Source organism: Cryptomeria japonica, chromosome 6, assembly GCF_030272615.1.
Source record: "Cryptomeria japonica chromosome 6, Sugi_1.0, whole genome shotgun sequence".
Lineage (NCBI taxonomy): Eukaryota > Viridiplantae > Streptophyta > Pinopsida > Cupressales > Cupressaceae > Cryptomeria > Cryptomeria japonica.
This window is the reverse complement of record NC_081410.1, coordinates 683,109,154-683,133,517: the sequence shown is the minus strand read 5'-3', so window position 1 is coordinate 683,133,517 and position 24,364 is coordinate 683,109,154. Positions and strand designations below refer to the sequence as shown.

Sequence of the window (24,364 nt, the reverse complement as noted above, 5' to 3'; positions counted from 1 at the left end):
CCACATTCTTCACCCAACTTAGCTTCTCTATGTCCTCAAGGAGCAAGTCAAGACAACGGGTAGCAGAAGGGCTCCAAAATAATGTCAGATGCCTGGCCATTAGAAGTTTGCTAGTTGCCACATATGCAACTTCTTTATCGTTCACATTTTGGATGACATTTCACATTCCCACTTCCATCACCACCTCATCCAACATGTTGCACAAGGTCTCTGCATTTTTCACTTCATTGGAGGCATCAATTGCTTTTAAAATATTGACCCCCTGAAGCAACTAGAAAGTTGACGAGTGTCCTATTCCTACCGTTCGTCCACCCATCAAATTAAAATTGAAATTTGATATATAAGCTATTAGTGCTGGGTGAATAAATATATTATTGCTGGACCTTATCCTAAAATAACGACCCACTCAACTTATAATGACTTGGGGCCTTGAACCCCTTACTTGCCACGGTCAATGCAGTAACTAATTGCTCCCAATATGGACTAGAAGCACCATTGAACAAAATATTATTGTAGTATCGAAATCTAGCACATGCCAACTTTGCCTCGTGTTGCAATGCTTCATTCCATGAAGTGCCTTGCAATCCAGGTTGTGCACCAAGAGTGTTACATGGATCAAAAAAGTTTGACATATAGCTGCCCACACTTCCCAATCCTCGTTTCCATGGCCCAAGGGAAGAAGAGGCCCCCACATCTGCATGTGACCTTCTATAACTCAAATATGCCATTGGGGCTGCCATTGCCTTTGCTGCTCGCTTTTTCTACCTTCTTTTGGTCATATGTTGCTAGCATTGCTATTGCGTCCCTCTTAGCCTCTTCAGGACATTTATCACATGGTGTAATATCTCGGCAAGTGATTTGTGCAAGGTGATATTTGAGCTGATTTATACCATTGGTCATAATCTTGGTGCAATGGTTACAAATGACCTCTCCTCGCACTGCACCTAGTGTCCTATGTTTCCAACAAGGGTCCCTCTTCTTGCAACCAGCTCTACTTGCAAAAGCCATTTTCTCTTAGAAAAATAGGAAGGGAACTTGGCAAAAGAGAGAGTCAACATAAAAAATTAATAATATATAATGCTTATATTCTTTTTTTCTCTTCAACGCATGCAGAAAATACAGGAAAGACAAACTTATTTTGACATATAATCTGCCAATTCGCTCAAATAATAGCTGAATTAAATTGGATTACTTAAGTGTTGAATTGTTTGATTAATTTTGGGTTTTGGATATGTCATTATATATTGTTTGTCTGTACATGTTTTGGTTTTAAGACGACATTTAATTTCCATGATATATGAAGAGGGCCCTTAAATACAAAAGCTATCAAGATTTGATCAATTACTGGCTGCACAATTTCGATCTATGGTTCAATAAACGAATTGCAATTAGTTTCTTAACCATTCAATGTTAGAAGTTTAGAATCACACTTAGACATTTATACCTAAGTTGCTAGTTCGGGTTTTGACACAGGTTTGGGTTCAAGAACCTAGTTCTCGGGTTCGGCTAAATTTTGACAAGGTGTTTGGGTTCGTTAGTACAAAAACAATGTAAAAATAATAATAATAATAATAATAATAATAATATATGTTATTCTATAATATAATATAATATAATAATATATATAATAATATATATTATAATATTATATATTATAAATAATAGCATATATAATAATATATGTTATTATTTATAATTCAATGAATTATGAATTTATAAAAACATTGTAATTTAAATAAAACAAAACTGTTAAGATATATCAAATTTCAATTTTAATTTGTTAGTTTATAAATAATATGTTAAATAGAGAGGAGTTCATTCTATCGCAACGAATGTATGATGAACGCACAAACAAATGGATGATTGGAGTAGTAATGATTAATGAACGCACAACGAATGCAGTTAGGGCATGATGATTGTTTGTTTTTCATCAGAAGTGCAGACCTTTGTTGGCGCAGTGAACCCGTATCCGGACTCGGTATGAATCTGGACCCACATCCAGGTTCAGGATGCTGAACCTTGTAACTTAGATTTATACAGTAGAAAGGCATTTTTCTCCAACAGAAAGTGATTTTTTGCATACAATATGGGAGACAGTATTGATACATCAGTTTTTGAGAAAAAGGGAGACAGGTACTTGGAGACACCAATATACATATATGTGTATACACATATATATGTATTTATTTTAAGTTTTAATTTTATATATATGTATATGTATGTGTACATGTATATATAGGTGTACACACACACACACACATATATATATATATATATGTACACACACACTTATATTTATATATACTTGTATATGTATACGTGTATGTATGTATATGCACATGTGCATATATATACATGTACATCTCTCTCTCTCTCTCTCTCTCTCTCTCTATATATATATATATATATACTCAAGTTTTCAATATTAAAAACTTAAACCTTAAATGCCGAATTGAGAGAGTTTTCATGGGTGGGAGGCAACTTGTTCATTCTAAGATGCAGATTATAGACCTTTCACATGCTCATAAGTTAATGTTCATTAAATCTGGATACAAATAGCATGAATTTGGCATGAGCTATAGAAGTTTCAAACTTCATACTAATCACAAAACACCCAAAAAAGGTTTGCAAATCCAGCAGGTTTGATTCTTCATAGTGGAAGAGCAGCTAGAAGTCGTGATTTTATTGGTGCCGAGCCCTAGAAGTCGTTCATTAGAAAGATATGTTCTCCACTAAAGAAGGCTCCTGTTTACTCGCTATAGTGTGGGTTCTCAGACTACCAGAGGTAAACAAAAAGTAACAGGTACTTGAACAGTAACAACATATCCAATTCACAGAAACAATTATGGCGAAAGGATATAGCTTTTATGGATACAACAACAATGATCCTATTCTCGTTACAATATAACATATATATACCACCCGATGGTTGGCCGAGATACCAACTGTCGACAACTGCCAACTAACCCCTACAGGAACATTAAATTGCCATTTATTAACTAAACATAACCAAGTATTATTCATATGTCGGCAATTTACTGCCAACAACTCCTGTCCTGTTGTGTCAAAAAGAAAATGAAAAAATTTAGGTTTTCAAAACTTTTTTTTTTATATTTTCTGTTGGCCAAGTTTTTTGCCGATTTTTTTATCAAAAAATGATTTTTTTGAAAAACTCGTCGGCGAGTGACTCATGGCCAAGTAGGCTGAACTTGTATGGTTGAGCAGCTTGAGCTGCTTGTGTCCCTAATTGAGCTAGCTGGTTGTGTGCTAGCTTGTTTCAGCTGCCTAGTTGCCTATCTGTTTGAGATGTAAGGGTGTCTGTCAGCGCTTGTGTCTACTTCAGCCATGTGTATGCTCTCGTGTCACTTTTGTCAGCCTCCACATCTGAATTGTGCCATGTCAGATTTTAAAAAATTAATTTCTGGTAAGGGACCTGATTCTCTTTCTTGTGTGGGACCCAGTTCTTTTTCAGCGAATTGCATATAGTAAGGCTGGGTGATATCTATCTGCAAGACTATTAAAGTCTCATGTTGCCATTTCCTTTTAATTTATAGTGGCTACTGGCTGGAGTTCGTTGGAATAAATTTCCCGGCAGATGTTTTATTTCTTTCGTGTGACTAAGTGTGGACTGCCCGAATTTTGTTGTGATTATGACCCTGGTATTTCTAGTAATGACAGCTGCACTTGTGCGGTTCATAAAAAATAAATCTGGGCGATTAATGAAAAAGGGTTTGCGCCTGCGACAAAATTAGTTTTGTTATTTTAAAAATCGTCATCCTTGGTTTTTGGTGTGAGTTTTTGGAAGTGTAATGGAAGTTTTAAATAAAAACTTTCGCCTGACTGCCGTCTTATTTTATATTGTAAGTAATAATACTTACAGTTTTGTATGGTGATATTTTTGGTGGCGCTGTGCTTGGATTTAAAATTGTGGAGTCATTGTTTTGGTGGTCGTTTTTTTTTATGCATTCAAGTTCAATTGGGCTGTGCGTATTGACATCTTTCTATGGTGAAGTTAAATTTTTTTGGCTGTATACTCAACGTAGAAGGAATTAATGAGTTCGACGGTTCTTATTCATTAGTGGGAGTGGGTTATGAATGTGAGAATCTTTTGTTGTGCATGCTGGGATAGACGTGTTGTATTTTTTTTGGGTGGGTGGTGACATAGTTTGCTACATTTTTGAGACATTGTGTGGACAATTAATCTGGCAGATAGTGGAGGTGACTGGGTGGTGTCATTCGAAGCTTTTACAATATGTTGGGTTTTCAAATGCATATCAATAGAGAATTTTATTTTTTGTGATTATCAGCTCGATAGAAATCATGGTGTAGAGCTCAGTAGATATTTTGATGCAGTATTGATTTGCTTTCATGTGTGGAATAAGAGAAAGCATTTTCAAGTGTGTGAATTAGGAGCAGCTGTGTGTACCTGGAGTTGCTGAGTGTAAAGAGTGGTCTGACTTTTGGAAATCATTCATATGAAGTCTTCTATCCCGTGCAAAGCTATGTATCTTTTGAATCAGTTCTAAACACAATTCTTAGTTGTTTGAGTTCTTATTCTGATTTTGTCTTTTTAGAGTTGGTGCTCTATTTTGGTTCAGGGGTTGGAGCCTTGGCTGCTCACAGTTGGTGCTCTTTTGCTTTGTAACCTGGGTTGGTGCTCATTTGACATTTATAAAAGGTTTCTTGTACCATGGTTTTTTTCCATGTGATATATCTTGGTGTCTTTGCTTTCATGTACTCTCTTGTTTAATTTTCTGTTTTAAGGTTTGGATTTTAATTGAAATCTTCAAATACTGATTCACCCCACCCACCCCCCCTCCCCCTATCAGTATTTGCTGGGTGATCCTCAAATATAATATACTTTCTTTTCTTCATTTCTTAAATTAGAAACTATCAAATGCCTAAACACTGTTTCTACCTCTGACCGAATTATTCTTTAATCGTTTTTACATGTGTGCATCCTATATGTTTCAACGTTGTAATATGATTGAGAATGGTGGTGAAGGGAGATTTTGTTGTCTCATTAGCTGTTTCATATCCCAATCTTCTGAATGATAGAGGGTATTATATCATAGGTACAACTGTAATATTTTTACGTGAATGTCTTGTGCAAATCTTAGATCATTGGATGTTGGTTGCATTTGCAACTATGCTGTCATGTTTTCGGATTCTAACTTCTAAATTACAGAAAGAATAAGCTCATAATATTGCATGTCTATGCCTTATCTAATTTTTTAAAACAAATTAATAATGTCACATTATTATTATCATTTGTGTTTGCAGGTTCTAAGGCATTAAAAGAGCAAGCTTATGTTGTTGCAGATTTATCCCTTGAGTTAGTAGCATCAAGTTTCTTAGTGCAATATCCAAATTCGTTGAAAGAAATAGCAGCTATGATTTTGCCTTATATTCTGATTCTTCCAAAGGTTTTTAAGAATAACTAGCCCTAAATGCACATTTTTAATGCTGTATATGCTATGATTATAGGGCCTTCACTGTAATATTCTCTTGATGTCTGTGAACATGGTATTAGTTTAATATGTTAATTTTTATCTTTGTTATCTTCTGAAGATCTCTCAAACCCTGTTGCTTTTAATCGACTAAATATTGCAGACATGGAAATTAAACCAAAAGGCTCTGCAAATTGCTACAACAATATCATGGCCATTTTTCAATCATCTTTCCAGTACCTTGGATCTAATCGGAAGTGCTCATAGTAAGGTGTGTATTATATCTTAGGTGTACATGATAATTGTCTTAATGTTTGGGCCTTGAATTTGTACAGAAAATTATCACATGTAATTCCAGATCTTTTTACTGGCAATTATCTTGTAATCTATTCATAATTGGAAGTTTGTATATTAAGAAAGATGTGCAAATGAATGAGTATTGCTTATTAGATTTAATAGCAATGTATGCCAACACTTTTATCTTTTGGGCCAATATAACCATGAAAATTGCCAAAGATGAACTTTGACTTTGATGGCTTCATGAATTGATGGTTCATTAAGGGGTTTTTCCATCCTTGTGAATGAAGATGACAGTGATGCTGCCTTTGTCTTATGAAGATGCTTACAATAGTGCCATGGGCATTGAAATTCGAGAAAACAAAGCATCCTCACTTGAGGATGATGAGTGAAGATGATGATTTTGATTCTAATGGCAGCAATGAACCAAGGTAGATGCAGGCTTTAAGATAGGACATTCTTTGGATGATGAGGAAACTCATGGGAGATAGGAAGAAACACAGTCTTGTGATGCATTGATTGTAAAATGCAAGGTAACACTAAGGCCAATTGTCCAAAGACTATGTTTTGCAATTTTTCTCAAGTTACAAGGCCTTTTGTCAAGGATTTCTTGTATAATTTGAAGAACAAGAGTGCACTAACACTCCTTTCTTCAGAGTGATGTTGGAGCATCCTAGGGGTTGAGGAATCTTTCATCATCCAAAAAGAATTTAGTTGGTGTTTATGAAGTGCACATTCAATGTTTTGGTTTGTGGTTTTATATGTTTAGGTTTTCGCCCCTGAGTAGTCTACTATAGTAGTTCAAAGGCTAGAGGTTTGGATAGTGGTATCACATAGGCACAAAGGTTGAATGAAAGTCTTTTTTCTTTTAGACTTGGGTGTTGTGTGTTAGCATGTACACTCGGAGAGGTCATGAGGATTCATTTTAGGCCTTGGAAGAAGGCTGAGTGAAGAAACCATTTGGAGGCTGAGATGTGGAAAATGTTAAACACTTTTTGTTGGTAATGTTAGATGGTGTAGCATGATATATGCATGCAAGTGGCAAGTAGAGGCATTTGAGAAGTAGTCAATGATTCGGTAGGCGAATAGTGGGGAGTTGAAGTGTTATGGGTTCTTGAAATTTTTGCTATACATTTGAAGCGTAAAGTGAACTTTTTGTTTTCCCACATCTATGGGCAAGCTAAAATGCCCCTACATTAGCTTAAAAGCAATGATAAATTAGGATGCGTCCTTTAGGATTTTCAAATTGTATGCATCTCTAGGGCATTTTATGGATGTCGGTATGGCTAGGAAACATCCTTGGTGCTGTCCTTGATTGGAAGAAAAAACAGGAATGTCCTAGAAATGGAGAACATTGGCATGAGACAAGAAGGGATGGTGGGGTGTCCTTGAGATGGCTAGGGATGTCCCATGGTTATCTTGGGCCATCCCCTATGACCCAACAAGCAAAAAAAGTTAGGAACTGGAAAAAAAGGACAAGAAAGAAAAAAGGACAATAGTTGAAATACTGCTGTATTAAAACCAATTTGGCAGTTTGCATCGGTCCTAGGTTAGGAGATCAATATTAATTCTTTCAAAATGGATTGCTTGTTTCTCTATTAACAAATGTATTAAAAATGAACAAATACCATTATGTTGCCTTCCCAATACCATAACTCTATCTCACATTTGGTGATCATTTCTAGTTCAATTGTGGGACCATTTATGTAAATTTGATTTAGTGAAATAGGAAAATTAAATATTGGGAAGTGATCTTGTTTTGAATGATGCAATGTCGAGTGAAGGAAAACATTTGAAACAAACTGAATCAATTGTGAAAGCCTTCTTATTCAGAAAGCAAGTGATCCCTTGCTATAGATAGTGAACCTAGTGTGGTAGCAAACAATTGTACACATGGAAATATTGGGAAGTACAATTATCAATACCGTCGTTTATGGTTGATTAAGTGGAAATGTGCTTCCACAGGAAACTTGGAGGGGTTTTAGAACACCTAAAATCTGGCCACCAACCTTCCAATTTGTGGGAGTGAATCAGTACAACATAAAGGTGCTTGGGTTTTTCGTGGCCCAAAAGGTAATTTTTGGTACCCTACCATTCAAATTGAATTTTGTAGTCATCTTTCTAAGGAAAAAGGCATACAATGCAATATCGGGCCAAGGCTAGCTGATGGCAGCCAAGGACAATCGGCACTAGATGAGGGATTCAATTGCCTATTGTATCTTCTATTGGCAAATGAAGATGATGAATGCTTTCAACCTAATTGTAACTTGCTAGAAATCATTGAAATTGAAGAAGGAAAATGAGAAGAATGAGATGATCCTGAAAACTCTAATAAGTTTATATAGCCTTCAGGGTTTAAGAATTATAAAGTTGGTGATGCGAAGTTAGACAAGGATTTGAAACATGAATTTGAAAGTAAGGAAGACATGAAGTATGAGGTCTCCAATGTTAAAGGTAAAATTTGGATCAGAATGTGATATAGCGAATGATTCTGGTTGATGATGATTGGGATCTAGTTTTAAAAGTGGCAGCATTCAGAATTTTCATGGACTATAAGGAGTTATTTGCTTGTACATATGAAGATTTAAAGGGCATAACTTTGGAGATTTGTGCGCATAGACTTCCTCTAATACTTGGAGTATGGCCAGTCCAAAGTAAAACATATCAGATTAACTGAAATCATGCTGCTAAGTAATGGAAGAAATAGATAAAATGCTTGACACAGTTACAAATTTTTGAGTACAAACAAGTGAATGAGTGTTTTCCTTTGTCATAAGTTTGAAAAGAGAATCTGGGTCTATAAGAATGTGTTGATGTTCAAAGTCTTAAACCATTTGCCATCAAGCATCCATTCCCCATCCTAATTACAAAGTCCATGTTGGAAGAAGTGATTAATTTATGCTTTTGTGGGTGTCTGGAGGGCTATAACTGGATTAGACTAGCATAAAGTAAAAGAGGATAAAATAAAGACCACCTTTGTGGTAAAAGATATAGGCACAATAATAAGATGTTTAGGCTCTGCCATGCTCTAGCCACTTTTTAGTGGATTATATTGTATATCTTTGACAAGATGGCAACTGGGATCTTTAGAGCCTTAGGTGATTGGTAAATTTATGGCATGGAAGAGGCATATCTCCAGACTCTCACAGAATGCATGCCATATTATAGAGTAGTAATGTTAGCCCTGAATGCAAAGAAATGGAGATTCATAGTACCACAGGAAAGCCCCTCTGCCACATTTTGTGGAGGGCTGGACTGAAGACAAATTTGGACAAAATTAGTGTAATCATGGAGATGGAGCCACCTGGTGGTGTAACTGGAAGAAAATCTTTTTTAGGCGATGTGGGATACTAGAAGTGATTCATCAATAAATTTGCACATGCGTGTTATTCCTTGGATGTGTTAACAAGGAAAGGGACCCTGTCTATTTGAGTCCAAATGTTGGCCTATTGTACAATAGGAAAAATGTGAATAGGTGGCAATGCTTCGTGAGAGATTGTATCAGAATATAGAACTCTGGGACATCATTGCAATATTTTACATTCTTCTGAATTTCCTGCTACAACTGCCACTGCATAACCCATGCTTGCGCCAGTTATATGGCCTGTTGATTGGACAGTTCAGTTTGCTGTTTATGTTGCATGCGTTATCAATACAATAACACCATATGTGCATTACTTTTCCATTCTGTACAATAACAACATTCACTGTATGGTATGCATTAGGTCATTCTCTTATTGAACATTCTGCTCTAGAGTCTGTAACAATATGTTATCCTGCAATATGGTTTGCATTGATATGTTATGATGACTTATGCTCTGGGCTCTGTAGTATGCTATTTGACAGTACAGTCCTTCGCAATTGGTGATGTACAACCATGAATTGGTCTCTGTATGCAGATACTCATGGATGTTATTCATGTTGTAGTTGGACAATGTAAGTGCTTGATTTATTCATATAGCAGCATACAGATTTTTCTGCTATACATTGAATTTTACGTACAATTGCAGCAGTTGAGGACAATGAATTTTGTGTAGATTTCTATGTAACCCGGGGATTCGTCCCCAGCTTGAAAACCCCCGTACTAGTCCCGGGGGCGATTCGGGGACTTTGGGACAGCCAGGGGACGTTCCCCCCCACCATCCCCAAATTGCCAGAATGTGGAGGGGACGTCCCCGAAATGGGGGAATGTTTGTCCTAGCTGTGGGGGACGTCCGTACATCCCAGGGACGGTTGGGATGTCCCCAATCCGTACCGGGGATGGCTAGACGTCCCCCACAGCTAGGGCTACTAAAAAATATTAAAAAAAAAAAAAAGTCATATAATTTTATTTTTGAATTTTCTAACATGGCCCCCCTAAATCGTTCCAATTATAAAAAAATTAAAAGGCAACAATTTCAACTTAATAAATTATTAATTTATTAACATTATAATATAAGTTAATGTTAATATATTATATAATGAATTAATAATATGAATATCAAATTATTAATATAATATTATTAAATATAAGCTAATGTTAAAACTTAAATTATTAATTCAAATTGTTATTATCAAAAATAAATATTAAATGTTTAACGTTTTTAAATTTTAATATCTATGTTTCATATCAAACATATAAAATTAATAAATAATAAATTATAAATAGAAAATAATAAAATATTAATTCATAACTTCATAAGTTATACCATATGACAGTGTTAGAGACTCAGAGGACTCTGATTTTGATGCAATGTTAGGAGATGCAGTTTAGGGGCAGCATTCTACTTTGCTTTTTTGTATTTAGTTTTACTTAGTACCATTTTGATTTTCATATTGTAATTGACAATGAAACTATATGGCAGCAGTGTAGCCTTTGGGCATTTTGACATTTTGTATGTTATATGTTATTTCTTTAACATTTATTATGATATGCATATTGACAATGTGAATGAATTGAAATTCTGAATTATGAATGCATAATTGCATATTGAGTATTGACAATGTTGTATGGTCAGAATTTACATTCTAAAATGTTTTCATAGTATCATACACATGCTATATCCATGTTTTCATATGAATATAATGTATATATGCATGCTTTATCCATGTTTTCATATGAACATTTAAAATTTTCTTATATATTTTAAATTTTCCCTATATTTTATATAGCCGGCCCCTTTGACGTCCCCCCCGTCGTCCCCAAATTTAGCAAACAAATTTGCCGTCCCGGAAACGCATCTCGCCATCCCCCGCCGTCCCCTTCTCGGAAACTCGGGGTAACGTAGGTACAAATACAACCAATTCATTATCCAAATCAGCTTATAGAATCTGTGTGAATCCCACGTGGGGCAAAGGCATGTCATACTTTGAATTTCAGTTCTTATTGTCTTTGTTTGAATAAATACAATTGGGTATTGTTGTGACCCAATTCAAACATCACTCCATCGCAGATGGGGACCCCCCCTTTTTTTTCGCTTTTAGGGTTTTGTCTTAGCTCTGCATTTTCATAAATCTTCATTTGGGAGAGTTTAAGAGTTAAGTTTTTGAGGCCATCCCCAGCCAAATTGAGAAATCTTGCTCAGAATTGCATTTGAATGTTGCCAAAGTGCTCAGGAAGTCTAAAGGATGAGGATCGCAATTGCTTTGGGTCATTTCTGACAACCCGCTATTTTTAGAAATTTTTTTTTTTTTTTTTTTCCTTTTTTCTGCTTTTTTGAAAGTGGCATATGGGTTTTGTTCCTCTAGTTATTTCATTACTTCCCATTTTGATGGAATTTGAAAATCTTGCCTCTAGACATAAAAAGCAAGGCTTCAAAATTTTTGCTTTTTTCTGAGATTAGGGTTTTGTTCTTTAGGTCATATTGATCTTGCCCATGTCTTCAGATTTGAAATTTTTTGCTTCTAAGTGTAAAAAGCAAGGGTTTGAAATTTTTTGCTTTTCTCTGAGATTAGGGTTTTGATCCCCATGCCAAATAATTACTACCCATGTTCTCAGATTTTTAAAATTATATCTTAAGGGTAAAAAGTAAAATGCAAACCCTAGTTAGGGTTTTGTTCCAGAAGATCAACCATTTTATCAGTACCCATGTTCTTAGATTTCAAAAATAAAGTCTCCAAGTGCAAAAAGCAAAATGGAAATCTAGATTAGGGTTTCTGTTCTAGATGAACCAGCAAGGTATGAACATGGCATGAATATTGTTGATCAGGTATAAAGTAAGGGATTGGAAATGGCACATTGAAAATTTCGCCTAAGTTGACAAAGTAAAAATGGCAGATGCTTAGACAAGTTCGACAAGGCTCAAGGTTAGGCAACTGGAATGGTAGATGATCAGTCAAAATCGTCCAAGGATGTCAAGCACAAAAGATGTTTAAGCAGGATCAATGTTTGCCAAGGCATAGGAGAGTTATCCAAGTAAAATTGTCTAACAAATGTTAAACTCCTACCGAGGGTTAATTAACTCATGGCAAGAGTTACTCAAAGTTCGCCTAGGGTTAAGCTTATTCATACACAAGAAGAATGTTTGACAATCTTCTAAGTGCACCTCATGGCCAAGCTAAAATTTTCCGATAGATGGCAAACTCCTACCAAGGGTCAACTAACTCATGGCGAAAGTCAAGCAAACTCTCACATGTGGTCAAGCTCAAGCTAGAATGACATGCCTAACACTTTGCCAAGTCCGCCTAAGAAAGTGTGCATATGTCCTAAAGTTGATCCAAGTCCGCCTTGATAAACCATGGCACAAGGAATATAAAGTTCGCCTAGAAGACATTATGCATTCTAAAGTTCGCCTAGAAGACATTATGCATTCTAAAGTTCGCCTAGAAGGCATTATGCATTCTAAAGTTCGCCTAGTCCTAAGGTTGAAAAGTCTGCCAAGAAAGAATGACCAAGGTGATGTAGGGCCCACTTAAGTGAAATTGAAGATGGCATAGAATAAAGATGATATGAATTGCCAAGTTGGCAATAAAATGGTGACATGGGACTTCAAAGAGAGAAAGATAGCAAGTATGATGTCTTGGCATTTGATAGCAATTAAGTCAATAAAACAGGTGACATGTCAAGAACCTTCCTCAAGATCATACTCTAGAAAGATAATAAACTTCTAGAATAAAGCAATTAAAACTTTCTAAAACATAATGGGAGCTTCCAAGGATGAAGTTAGAATTTCTTAAAGGAAGAATAAAACAATAAAACTTTCTAATTTTGCAAATATGAAAGAAAGTCTTCCAAACTCTCTTCCAGAAGAAAGCAATGAAGTTCGAACTTCCTAAAGGAGGAATAAAGCAATAAAACTTTCTTAAAATTACTTTCTTGTGTGCCAATCAAGAAGTCCAAACTTCTAGAAGATAGAATAAAGCTTTGAGAAGCCATCTAAGAAGCTATAAAAGAAGGTTTCATCTCATTGATACTTCTCTCTTCCAAGCAAAGTGCGAATTCTTCCTAAAATTCGCCAAAGAAGCAGTTCCAAAGTCTGATCAGATTATCAAACTTTCAGAAGAATTCGCCATAGAGAAAAGGGATAAAGCGAGTTCAAAGGTTTGAAGGAAGAAATCAAGAAGTGCATCATATTCTCCAAGTTCACCATTAACAGCAGATTGAAGGTTTGATGATAAGACAATAAAGCTCTTCATATCTGATCATATTCTGAATTCACCATTGATCGTCCTTGAATCCGCCTTGGGAGAGAAAGATTAATCAAATTTGCAGTCTCCTTAGAAATCTTTCAATGCTGCACTTTGATAGGAAGGCAAGACAAATTTGGAGGAATATACATATCCAAGACTCATCCAAGATCATCATAGACAGCAAATTGAAGCTTTGCTGAAGATAAAGCAACCATATCTTGTCATATTCTAAGAAATACTTTGACAGACTTCTTGATGATCTTCCAAGTATAAAGCAAACTTGTGTAAACCCTGCCCAACCAAGAAGAAAGTAATCTAAATTCACATATCCAAGGATTTGGAAGCCAAACAAAATTGTCCAACTGGTGCAATCATGATCAGTAAGGTTGACGATAACAGACTAAGGGTTTGCTAAATATCTTAAGTTCTTAATCATCTCCAAACCTGCCTTGGAAGAGAAAGATTGTTCAAATTGGATACACGTGATCTTTCCAAAGCTAATAAACTCTGCCAAGAAAGAGAACATTCAAAGTTGAAATTTGTCTTACAAAACGTGGCATGACATGATCCAAGTCTGCCTAGGGTTGGACAAATAAAGCATCACATGAAGATGAAATAAGCCTTGACAAAGGGCATGACAAAAATACAATACAAATTTTCTGATCAACCTTGGAATTCACCATGAACAGGAAGCACAATGTCAAAAACAATTTCCAAACCCTTCTAATTCGCTAAGTACAAGAGAAAGATGGATCAAATTTTGTTCAAATAAGATCAGACGGTCTGATCATTTTCCTAAATCTGCTCAAGACAAGAAGACGTATGACTGTTCAAACCTTACTAAAATTTGATTTGTAGTCAGTCAAACCCCTACCTAGGGTTTTAAAGGATAATATGTTGAGGGTTTGCCTATAAAGCATGAAGATTCACCGAAGGGTGACTGTCCAAAAAAAAATCCTTCCAAAGTCTGATCAAAGAACTGAATTGGCATAAGATTATTCAAGTTCACCAAAATTGAAGTAACATGAGATTGGCAAACACTCTTCCAAGTCCGCTAAGACAAGGGAAGGAATAAAGCACAAGACAAAGCATGTTCAAACTCTTTCCAAGTTCACCTTGTTTCGGACTTGACAAAGTACGCCTAGGCACATAAGAAGATGGGCAAACAAGGTCTAGACCCCGCCCATAAGATGAGAAGAAAATATTGAAACAAGGATGACATGATTCACCCATGACTAAAGATTCTAAAGTCCGCCTAGGAAGGGAGGAAGATGGCAACGGATTGTCTAAGTCCACATTGATGAAGAAATTGTCAAAACGCTTGCAAGTTGATCAAACACAGACACAAATTGATTCATCTGGACATAAATGGAATATGTGAAGATACCTAGCCAAAGACCTAAAATTTGAAGACAATCAAGTTGACATGCCAGGAACAAAGATGAATTTTCATAAAATTTTTCACATGAATCAGACCAGCATGTTGGAAAATAAATTTCACACAAAATAAATTTTAATTATTTTCCAAAATTAAAATTAAAAATGAACACACAGAATTTGCAAAATTCAAGATTACGAGAAAGTTCTAGAAGATTCCTGAATTAAGGATAAATTTGAGAGAGAAATAAAACTTTCCATTTTGAAAAGATTAAAACCAGTGTTCCACGGGTGTTGGGGACGGGGGGACGGGGGGAAGTGGGGACGCGTCTCCGGGACGGGGGGACCAAGGGTCTAAATTTGGGGACGGCGGGGGGGTGGCGGGGTGGTGGTGCTCATATACTTATACATATACATATAGTACTTGAAAAACTAGTTTTGAAAAGATGTATAATAGTATAACAGTATAAGAATTAGATTTCAAATGAAACTATAGGAAATACCAAGATTACTTAGATTAGTGATACGTAACTAATTGCTAAAAGTAAATAAAATTTGACAAATGAAATTGTCAAATTGGAGATTTCTCATTTCTATCATATGAATATCGAAAAAGGAAAACGAAAATACGAATATTTGATGCCATTGCAAAGTCTATAATAATAAAGATGATTACATGATTCATCATTACAATGAGTAGCCAAATACAAATACGTGTAGCAATAGCATTACAAAAGAGACGAGTCAAATACAAAATGACAAAAGTAAAAAGTGAAAACTCAAACTGTAGCTAATGGAGGCCTCTAATCATCTGCGAACTCCTCCTCACTGGAACTGTTGGACTTCTGAGGATCAAGGTCCCTCAAGCTCACACCAACTAGCCCTGCATCTGAAGTGGTAGGATCATCCTCATCAATCTGTGAAGGCTCCTCTGGCTCTACATCCCATTGTGCCGCTGGACTCTCCTTGTACATAAGTGTCTTGCGGTCAATGAGACGCAAAGCACTGTGTACAGCCACAAGCTTCTCTGCTCTCTTAGAGGTAAGTCTGTTCCTCTTAAGAGAGTGGATGAAGCTATATGTAGACCAGTTCCTCTCAGCAGCTGAAGAACTGGAAATCTGGGATAGCAGACGGATGGCTAGAGTGGTGGTCAAAGATTTCGGGCCATGACAATTCCACCATAAAAGTGGGTCCTCCTGTGCCATGTTGTCTATATCCATCTTTGCCGCATCTGAATAACCTCTAAGAGTGGCAAATCTTCCCCACTCAGTGCGCATTGTGTCGGCATCTCTGGAATCAAACATCTTCTCTATGCACTTAAAGAAACCTGCCTTCACCTCATCATCCTGAATCGGTGTCAGTCTACCCAGTCTAGCCTTGTACCACTTAGGATTCAAGGCAAAGGCAGCCATATGCAAAGGAGTGTTTAACTTGTCCCATCTACGTTGAATGATAGGCTGGATTTGCTCATTGTAGAATGCTAAAGAGGGGTCCTTCACTCGCACAGTAGCCCTCATCTGGTCAAGCATAGAGTCAATGCACTCATACACCTCTCCAAGGTTAGGTGCATCGCCATCCCCATATCTAATCACCTGGAATACTGGAGTAATGATAGAGACAATGTATTTCGCATCAGTCCAAAACACATCACTCTTCACTATCTCCTTCACCCTTCTCCCTTGCTCTTTCTTGGCCTCAGCCCACCTATTCCACTCATTAGTCACAACCATGAGTTGCAATGCCTCTTGCAACTCAATCATTCTCTCCAAGAGAATGAAATAGGATGCATATCTAGTCTCAACTGGTTTCAAGAACTCCTTCTTTGCGAAGGTCTTGAAGAGTGCATGTGAAGTGTGGTGGTTGCAGATAAACATTTGCACATCTCTCACATCGGTGACCACTCCTCTAATCCAGTCTATCTTCCCCATGTCCTTGAGTGCATTGTTCATGGCATGCACACAACATGGGGTCCACCAAATGTGTCTATAGGCTGCCTCAACGAGTCTCCCTACTGCTCTACACACATGGGCTGCATCTGTCACTACTTGGACCACATTTTGTGGCCCAACCTCCTCAATAGCCTCCCTGAGGACCTGAAACTGGAAATCAGCATCTTTACGATGCCCTGTACAATCAATTGCTCTAAGGAAGTATGGGCCCTCTGCACATGTGACCATGACGTTGATGAGTGGACGATGGCTAATGTTCGTCCACCCATCCATAACTATGCTGCACCCCAATGCCACCCAACATGCCTTCATCTTCTCCATCAAAATATTGATCTTGGAATAGCTTTTATCCAAGATCGAGGTCCTCATTTTCGTCTCCCCTGGTGGCACATAAGATGGTCCTCCCTTGGCCACCATATCCATCATCTTCCTATAATAAGGAGACCGTGTAACATGAAATGGAATGCCATTGGCAAAGAAGAAATTGCCAATGGATTCATCTATCTCATCTCTCAGCTGCACATTAAACATATCAGTAATGGGGTTGCTCTGTGCTGTCTGCAACTTACGTTTCCCAGCCCTGGCGGCAGTAGAAGTGGAAGTGGATGGAGATCCAAACATCATTCCTCCCGTCTGCGAAGCATGAGAAGTATGAAGTGCTGCCCTAGCAGACAAAGTAGTAGGCATTGAAATATTTGTGTCATCTGGAACCCCCCAAATCCTGTTAAACTCAATTCTGTACTGTATATTTTTGGCTTCCTCCAAAAACTTACAATGTTTCACGCCTTTTCCTCTCCAAAACAGAAAGTGTGCATTCACCCTACTAATGCTACCGAACCATTTTGTGTCACAAATATTGCACTTCCACTTCCTTGTTCCCCCACTTGAATGTGATGCAGTGCCTTGTACTGATATTCGTGAAGCAAACTGTTTTAGAGGAGACTTAGGATCAAAATGACCCCTAGCATATGGTGCCAACAACTCTGAAGGGCAACCTGTACTAGCTGGTGCACTTGCCATAGAGCTATATTGGGCTCCAGGATCAGCCCCATGGTCACCCCCCTCATTTTCAGGTTCATATTCTGAATCATTCTCACTATGAGAATGGATTTCTATGTCATCTTCACTCATGCCTTGGGAGCTCATTGTGAAATTGACACTACATTTCACAAAATGAAAATAAAATCAGCCTAGTTTAACAATATATTTTAAAATTTTTTTCCTATTCATCTCAAAATGAGATTTGATGTTGAATCTTGAGGGCAAAATGATGAATCATTTTGCCCTCAAGATTCAACATCAAATCTCATTTGAGTCTTGAGATGAATAGGGAAAAAAAGTCCAAAAATGACATAGAACAATGAAAATCAGAAAATATTAAAAAAAAAACAAAAAAAAAACAAGAAAAAGTTGAAAAACCCTACCTTGTGCTTGAAAGATCTCTCCAAAATGTAGAAGAATCTTCTTCTTCCTCTTCTTCTTGCTTCTTCTAGCTCCTATCACACTTGCAATCAGCTTTTCTCACCCCTTCAATCAGTCTTCTTCAAGTTTTTCCTCCTCTTTAGCTTGCTGGAAAAAAAAATCAGATTACCAAAATGAGAGTTAAATCTAAAAAAAACATGCTTTTGTGTTGTTTTGGGGGGTTGGGTGGGGCCCACGTCCAATTAGGGTTACCCCTTAATCCCCCCAAAAGGCAAATGTTTTTTAAAAAATTGCTTTTTTTGTTTGTTTAGGCGTAGGGACGCGGGAGACGCTTGGGCATCTCCCTTGGAGACGTCTCCACGTCTCCACGTCCCGGCGGCGATTGGGTGGCGGTGGCGGGACGGTGGGGGACGTCGCGTCCCAGTCCCCCCATCCCCGAGACGTCCCTGACAGGGGGACGCACCCAAAAAGGGGGGGGACGTGTCCCCGTGGAATGGGGATTAAAACACATAAAAAAAAACAATAAAAATTATTTAAAAATAAAAAAAACAATAAAACAAAACAAAAACTTCAAAATTTAAGAACCCTAAACTCTGTATATTTTCAACCAATTTCACTTTCACAATTCATTATTCAGGTTGAGAATTTTTGAGAGCATTGAAGAGAAGTTTTCTCTCAAATTTTATGAATTTTGGATTTTTTTTTAAAAGAAGAATTGTCCAGAAGAAGATTCTTCAAAGTGTTAAAGGTCTAGAAATTAAGCACTTTTCTCTGATTTTAAGACAGATTTTCAGAATCAGAGGTAAATTTTAGTCATAAAGAGGATTCAAAAACTCAATTTGATTGAATTTCCTCACCTTTCTGTCTTATTTTCTCAATTTTCATCAATTTCTTGACCAAACCCTTCACTTTAAATTTTTTTTTTTGCAGAAACTTAACCTTTTAACAAGAAGAAAGTGAAATTTTCAGAAAAAAAATTTAAAATCAGAATTAAATTCTGAAAATAACATGTATTTTTCATGTGTTTTTACAGGTAGCAATGAAGTTTGCCAACAAAGGAGTACAGCTAAAGTCCAAAATCGAATCCAAATGGAAGAATATCACTGACACAGACCTCAAACATGTTGATATGGAGGAATTCAAGAAAAGAATGTATGTACATGATGGACACATTCCTACACCTATTGCTTGCAAAATGATGCACAATGGAATTGTCCAGGCAGCTGGATTCCCACCAGCCAAAGAGTGTGAAGTTTGCCAACAAAGGAGTACAGCTAAAGTCCAAAATCGAAGCCAAATGGAAGAATATCATTGACACAGACCTCAGACATGTTGATATGGAGGAATTCAAGAAAAGAATGTATGTACATTATGGACACATTCCTACACCTATTGCCCGCAAAATGATGCACAATGGAATTTTCCAAGCAGCTAGATTCCCACCAGCCAAAGAGTGTGTTGAGCTAATAGTTGAATGTGCTTTGCATTATAAAGCACAATCGAGAGAAATCATTGCACTAGATGGAAGAGCCCTGGCAAATCTTTCAGAATTGTCCATCCAGGAGACATTTGGCATACCAAGCCACAGTAAAGCCACCTACAAGACTAAAGGACAGGCCCAGAGGGTCTATGATAGTCAGTCTGAACTCTATGCCACAAATGTGAACAAGTTTTGGTTGGAGAAGAAAAGACCTCAAGGGAAAGTACCAAAGTATTTGTTGCGTCCATACTTCAAAGAAGAATATGGTGATATCATCCTATTGCTGAATAGAGTAATGGACAGCCTTAAGGGTTAGCTATTCGAGACATCGATGTATTATTTCATGGATCAAATCACCTCAGGTTCCAAGTTATTCAATTGGTCCTGCATAATCAGCGATAACCTTCATGAACAGTTGATGAACTTGGAAAGGGCGAAGACATTCCACATGAGTTCTTACATAATCTATCTACTAGTTGCAACCTATAGATATTCATGACTGATTTGCAAAGGCATACTAGGAGGTGGTGAGAATGAATTCCGATCATATGATTGTTATCCTCAGCTGCAGCTTAAGGACAAAAGTTTTCAAGCCCATGACGCATTCCTGATGTACATCACAAGAACACTGCAAGGAGGTACTCATAAGAGACTTTCTCCTGAATCAAAAATTCTAATTAGCAGGTACGGATCCTGGTTTATCTAGTTTCCAAAGTTCACTTATGTTAGAATTCAAGGTTTTGCTGGCCGTCCTTACCGGTTGCCAATCTACCCAACCAATAGGATGGTCCTATTGGAAGTTCTTAGACAGTTGGAAACATATCGGAGCTTCAAAAGAGTAAGGCAGAAGGCGGCCATTTCTTTCCCATTCTTCGTTGGAAATATGTTGGAAATATGGAAGAATCTTGTTCAACTGCGCAGGCAGCTGAGAGTGCCAGGCTAGAGATGCAGTGGTATCCTTTCACATACTACCAATCCAAAACTAATTATGATCCTCACAATAACATTGGATCAATGAAGGAGGAAAGATTCAGACATAAAATAGATATAGAAGATTTCTGGGCAAATGCTGCTGATGAGTATGAAATTAGGAAAAGGTTATACTCTAGGCTATCAATAAATCTCATCAGAGAGAATCAACCTTTTCTCGTACCAGATCAGTTAGAAGATAGCTGATAGCATACTCAACCTGGCTTTGAGGAGCATGCACCTCTTCCTCCTATCAAATGGTTAGCACCAGAGCATACAAACTTGACCACCTTGATGCAGCCTATCATGACATATACAAAGTGGTGGGTTAATCAATAGTGTCACAGGCTGAAGCAAAAGAATATAACCTTGATTTATAATTTGATGGGAGTAGCAGAAGGATATTCTTCAAATGAAGAAGCAAAACAAAATGCCAGATCAAGTGAGTGCTAAAAGGAAGGGGAAGGTAGTTGAGAATGAAGAACCTACTCAGAAGAAGTAAAGGATAGAACCATCTTGTTCCGCCACATCAAGGAATGAGAAATACATATTAACTGTTGATGAATCATTGGCTGAAATACAAATTCCTTCTTCAGTTCATGAGGAAAATGTAGAATCAATCCATCAGGAAGACAAACAGTCACCATCTCCTATCGGCACGAAAATCTTAGAATTAGAGCATGACACAGATATTGAAGAGTTTCAGTAAGGGATGATTTCTGCTCTCCAGGGTATTGCATGTAACAGAGAAACAAAGGATGACCAAGAGGTAGAAGGCATTGAGTAGCCTATTGTTCCTGAATGGCTAAGAGAGAGATTGAAGATGAACACACTAGTAGTAGAAGAACAAGAAGAGGATGACATGGCAGATTTCTTGGCCAGATTAGAGTAAACTGCTATGAAGAAGCCAGCCAAGAGATTTTCTACCATCCAGAGAAATGAGATAGGCAACCGCACAGTGTAGATAGCTGTGCCTAAGGTGAACAAAGCAAAGGGAGACATTGCTTCTCAGGAGTACGAGATTACCACCTTTGACTTAGGCCCAAGCACAAAGGCCCAAGTAAAAGAGGACTTAGACAATTTAGTTGCTTCCATGAAGGCAAAGCTAGATGAAGAGACACAAAATTAAAATGAACATAAGAGAGAAGTTGAGCGCTTGAAAGAATATATTTGGCAGTTGACTACTAAGCCACTTGATCAAGCCAATCCTGAAGCTCTCCTACTTTTGGATTCACAGTAGGTAGTCAAAAGTTTTGAGGAAGATGGAGTAATAGCCAAAGAAACTAGAGGTTGGATAGAAACTATAAAAGAAGAAGCAGGCAAGTTAATAGAAGGAATCTCATTAGCATATGATCAAACTTCTTCTTTGCTTTCTAGGATTGAGAGCATGGCAGAAATGTGGGCTGACTTCCATGATGTCCAAAATAGAATCATACCATCCCTTAGGGAATTGAAAGGAATCTCATCTCAAGAGTTGGTTGATCAGAAGATAATTGAAGCAGGGGCTGCCTATGATTTCAACAGTTGGCACTAGACATTGGTTGCACAGAATGAAGTTTTGGGGAAGGTGAAAGATGATGCTGATAGAATAGAAGGACAAATAAGGGCGATTTGGACAAGATTTTCCGTGTAATTATAGAGATGCTTGGGAAGGAGATCATTCGAGCAATTGGAGAATTTGAAGGTCAGAGTTCAGGACATCTTCTTTGCCATCGCAAGAGAAGCCTTGAAGAATAATTTGGCTAAGGTGTCAAACTTCATGTCCATCAAAGATGCCTTTCACAAATAGGAATTAGATTGGGAGATCACCTTTGCTCTATGTGCAAACGATTTGGAAGGGTTAGAGTTTAGGATCAACATGTTGCCACATGTCACCATGGAGGAAGTGGACCAAATTCATTGAATGTTAGAAGACAGGAATGCAATCCTAAAAAATAGCATCTCGTGTCACTTGTCTCGTTTGAAGTTAATCTTGGATTTTTATTTTGGAAACTTTATCTAGGGTTAGGTTGTCTAGATCTCAGTTGTCGATCTTAGATTGATCTCGACTATTTATTTTGCTTTCAAAAACTCTATATAAACTCTCATTCTCTCATTTCATTGTGTTGTGGAGAGATTTATGAAATTGTTGTGCAGAGCTATTTGAGTAATAAAAATTCATTATCAATATTGTTTTGAAATCTTTTTATTGCTAAATGGTTGCATGGTTGCATATTGCCTTCAACACTTAGATTAGATTTGCTTAAGTAATTTGTTTTCAAGTTGTTAGATGAATGATAGATCTGATAGTATTGATTGGTGAAATCTTGCTCATACTTTTGTTGGATGGATGATTTCCTTTCAATGTGTAAAGTTAGTCTGAGCCTTTAATATGAATGTTTAACTTCTACTTGGAATAATATTGTTCAATTGTTAGTATTCTTCCTAAGTGTGAAAATCTTAAGCATAACCCTAGAAGATTGCACCCGCTTTGCTAAGTTGTTCGAGTGTGGCGAAACAAAGTGTTGTTACCAGTTTCACCTAGTCTTTACTGTCTCTTGAGTTCATAGGGATAGCAAACCCTGTCCTTTTTGCAATCCTAAATCAGAGAATCCTAAAACATTGAGCATAAATTGTTAAATCTGCCTAAGTTCAACTTGTGAATGATACCAGTTGATAAGCGTAAGTCCCCTTGAGATTTTCAGCACACACTATCCGAGAAGCTATTCCATTAAAGTCGCTCGTTCGCACATATAGACCTTGGAGTCGCCTTGTGGTCTTTCTCGCAATCTTGGCACAAGTAGCGATTTTGTTTAGGAGAGGATAGAGTATCCTTGTGGTATTTTATTCTAAGTGTTTTGTAGATGATAAAACGTCCACCAATAGGTACAATGCCCAAAAACACCTTTGCAATTAGATATGTATTTTGGATTTCTGTGTTTTCATTGTATGGAAGAGTGGCTGGAAGTTTGTGAGAGCATATCGTACATGATCCCTTCTTTCTTCCCTCTCCTATTTGCTTATTTAGCATTTGTTTCTAAATTGGGTTGTGTTGGAAGGGACTCTGATTTGCTTAAATGAGGGGATTTTGTAGTTTGTCATGTTAAGTATGGTCTTGGTAATAGTTGATGTGTTTTTAGGACACCCCGAACACAAAGTAAAATACAAAGTATTCTATCCTCTCTTGAACAAGGAAACCTTGAATGCTAAGCTTTGTGATCAAACAAGGTGACCCCAAGGTTTACAATGCTAACAATCAACTTTGAATTATGGATAGACTCAATGTATGTGATGTGATACGCTGGTTCACACAATGGGACTTACATAATTGTTCTTGGATTCTATCAAATTCCTTTTCGTCAAAATCACTTATGATTTTGCAATAAGGCACTTTAACTAAATCTATGAAAGTTCTTTGGAAACAAAATGCAAAGGGATAAAGTTTAGGAATCTAATCCTATCTCTAACAATGTAAGAAACTAGTGATGGTTTAATGAACCCAAATCAAGCTTCGCATCACCATAAGTAACAACTACACAAAGATGATGCAATCTTCTAAGGATATGTAAATGATTTTCAAATTGCCTACTCACATTAACTCCATAAACAATGCAAATCAATGAGCGTAAAGCAATTGAAGTTAAGCTTTAGTGGAGTCAAGTCTAACCATACACTGCAACTTGCCATTCAACAAATCACAAATGGTATGAAAGTGTAGGTTTCACCATGAATCAACAACAATATCTTCCATTCAACTAAGCAACTTGATGTAAACAACTCTTAATCTAACTTGAGAAGTAGGAAACCATGCTAACACCTAAAACAACGCATAG

At 37.1% G+C, this 24,364-nt stretch overlaps 1 protein-coding gene across 1 annotated transcript in view; it reads left to right on the top strand.

Moving 5' to 3' along the window:
• LOC131031430 (uncharacterized protein At3g06530) overlaps positions 1–24,364 on the top strand; it is a 254,996-nt gene that overhangs the window by 77,286 nt on the left and 153,346 nt on the right. The window contains exons 14-15 of the mRNA XM_057962549.2: positions 5,284–5,426; positions 5,614–5,721. Coding sequence (XP_057818532.2) covers positions 5,284–5,426; positions 5,614–5,721 — 251 coding nt within the window. The remainder of the gene's footprint in view (positions 1–5,283; positions 5,427–5,613; positions 5,722–24,364) is intronic.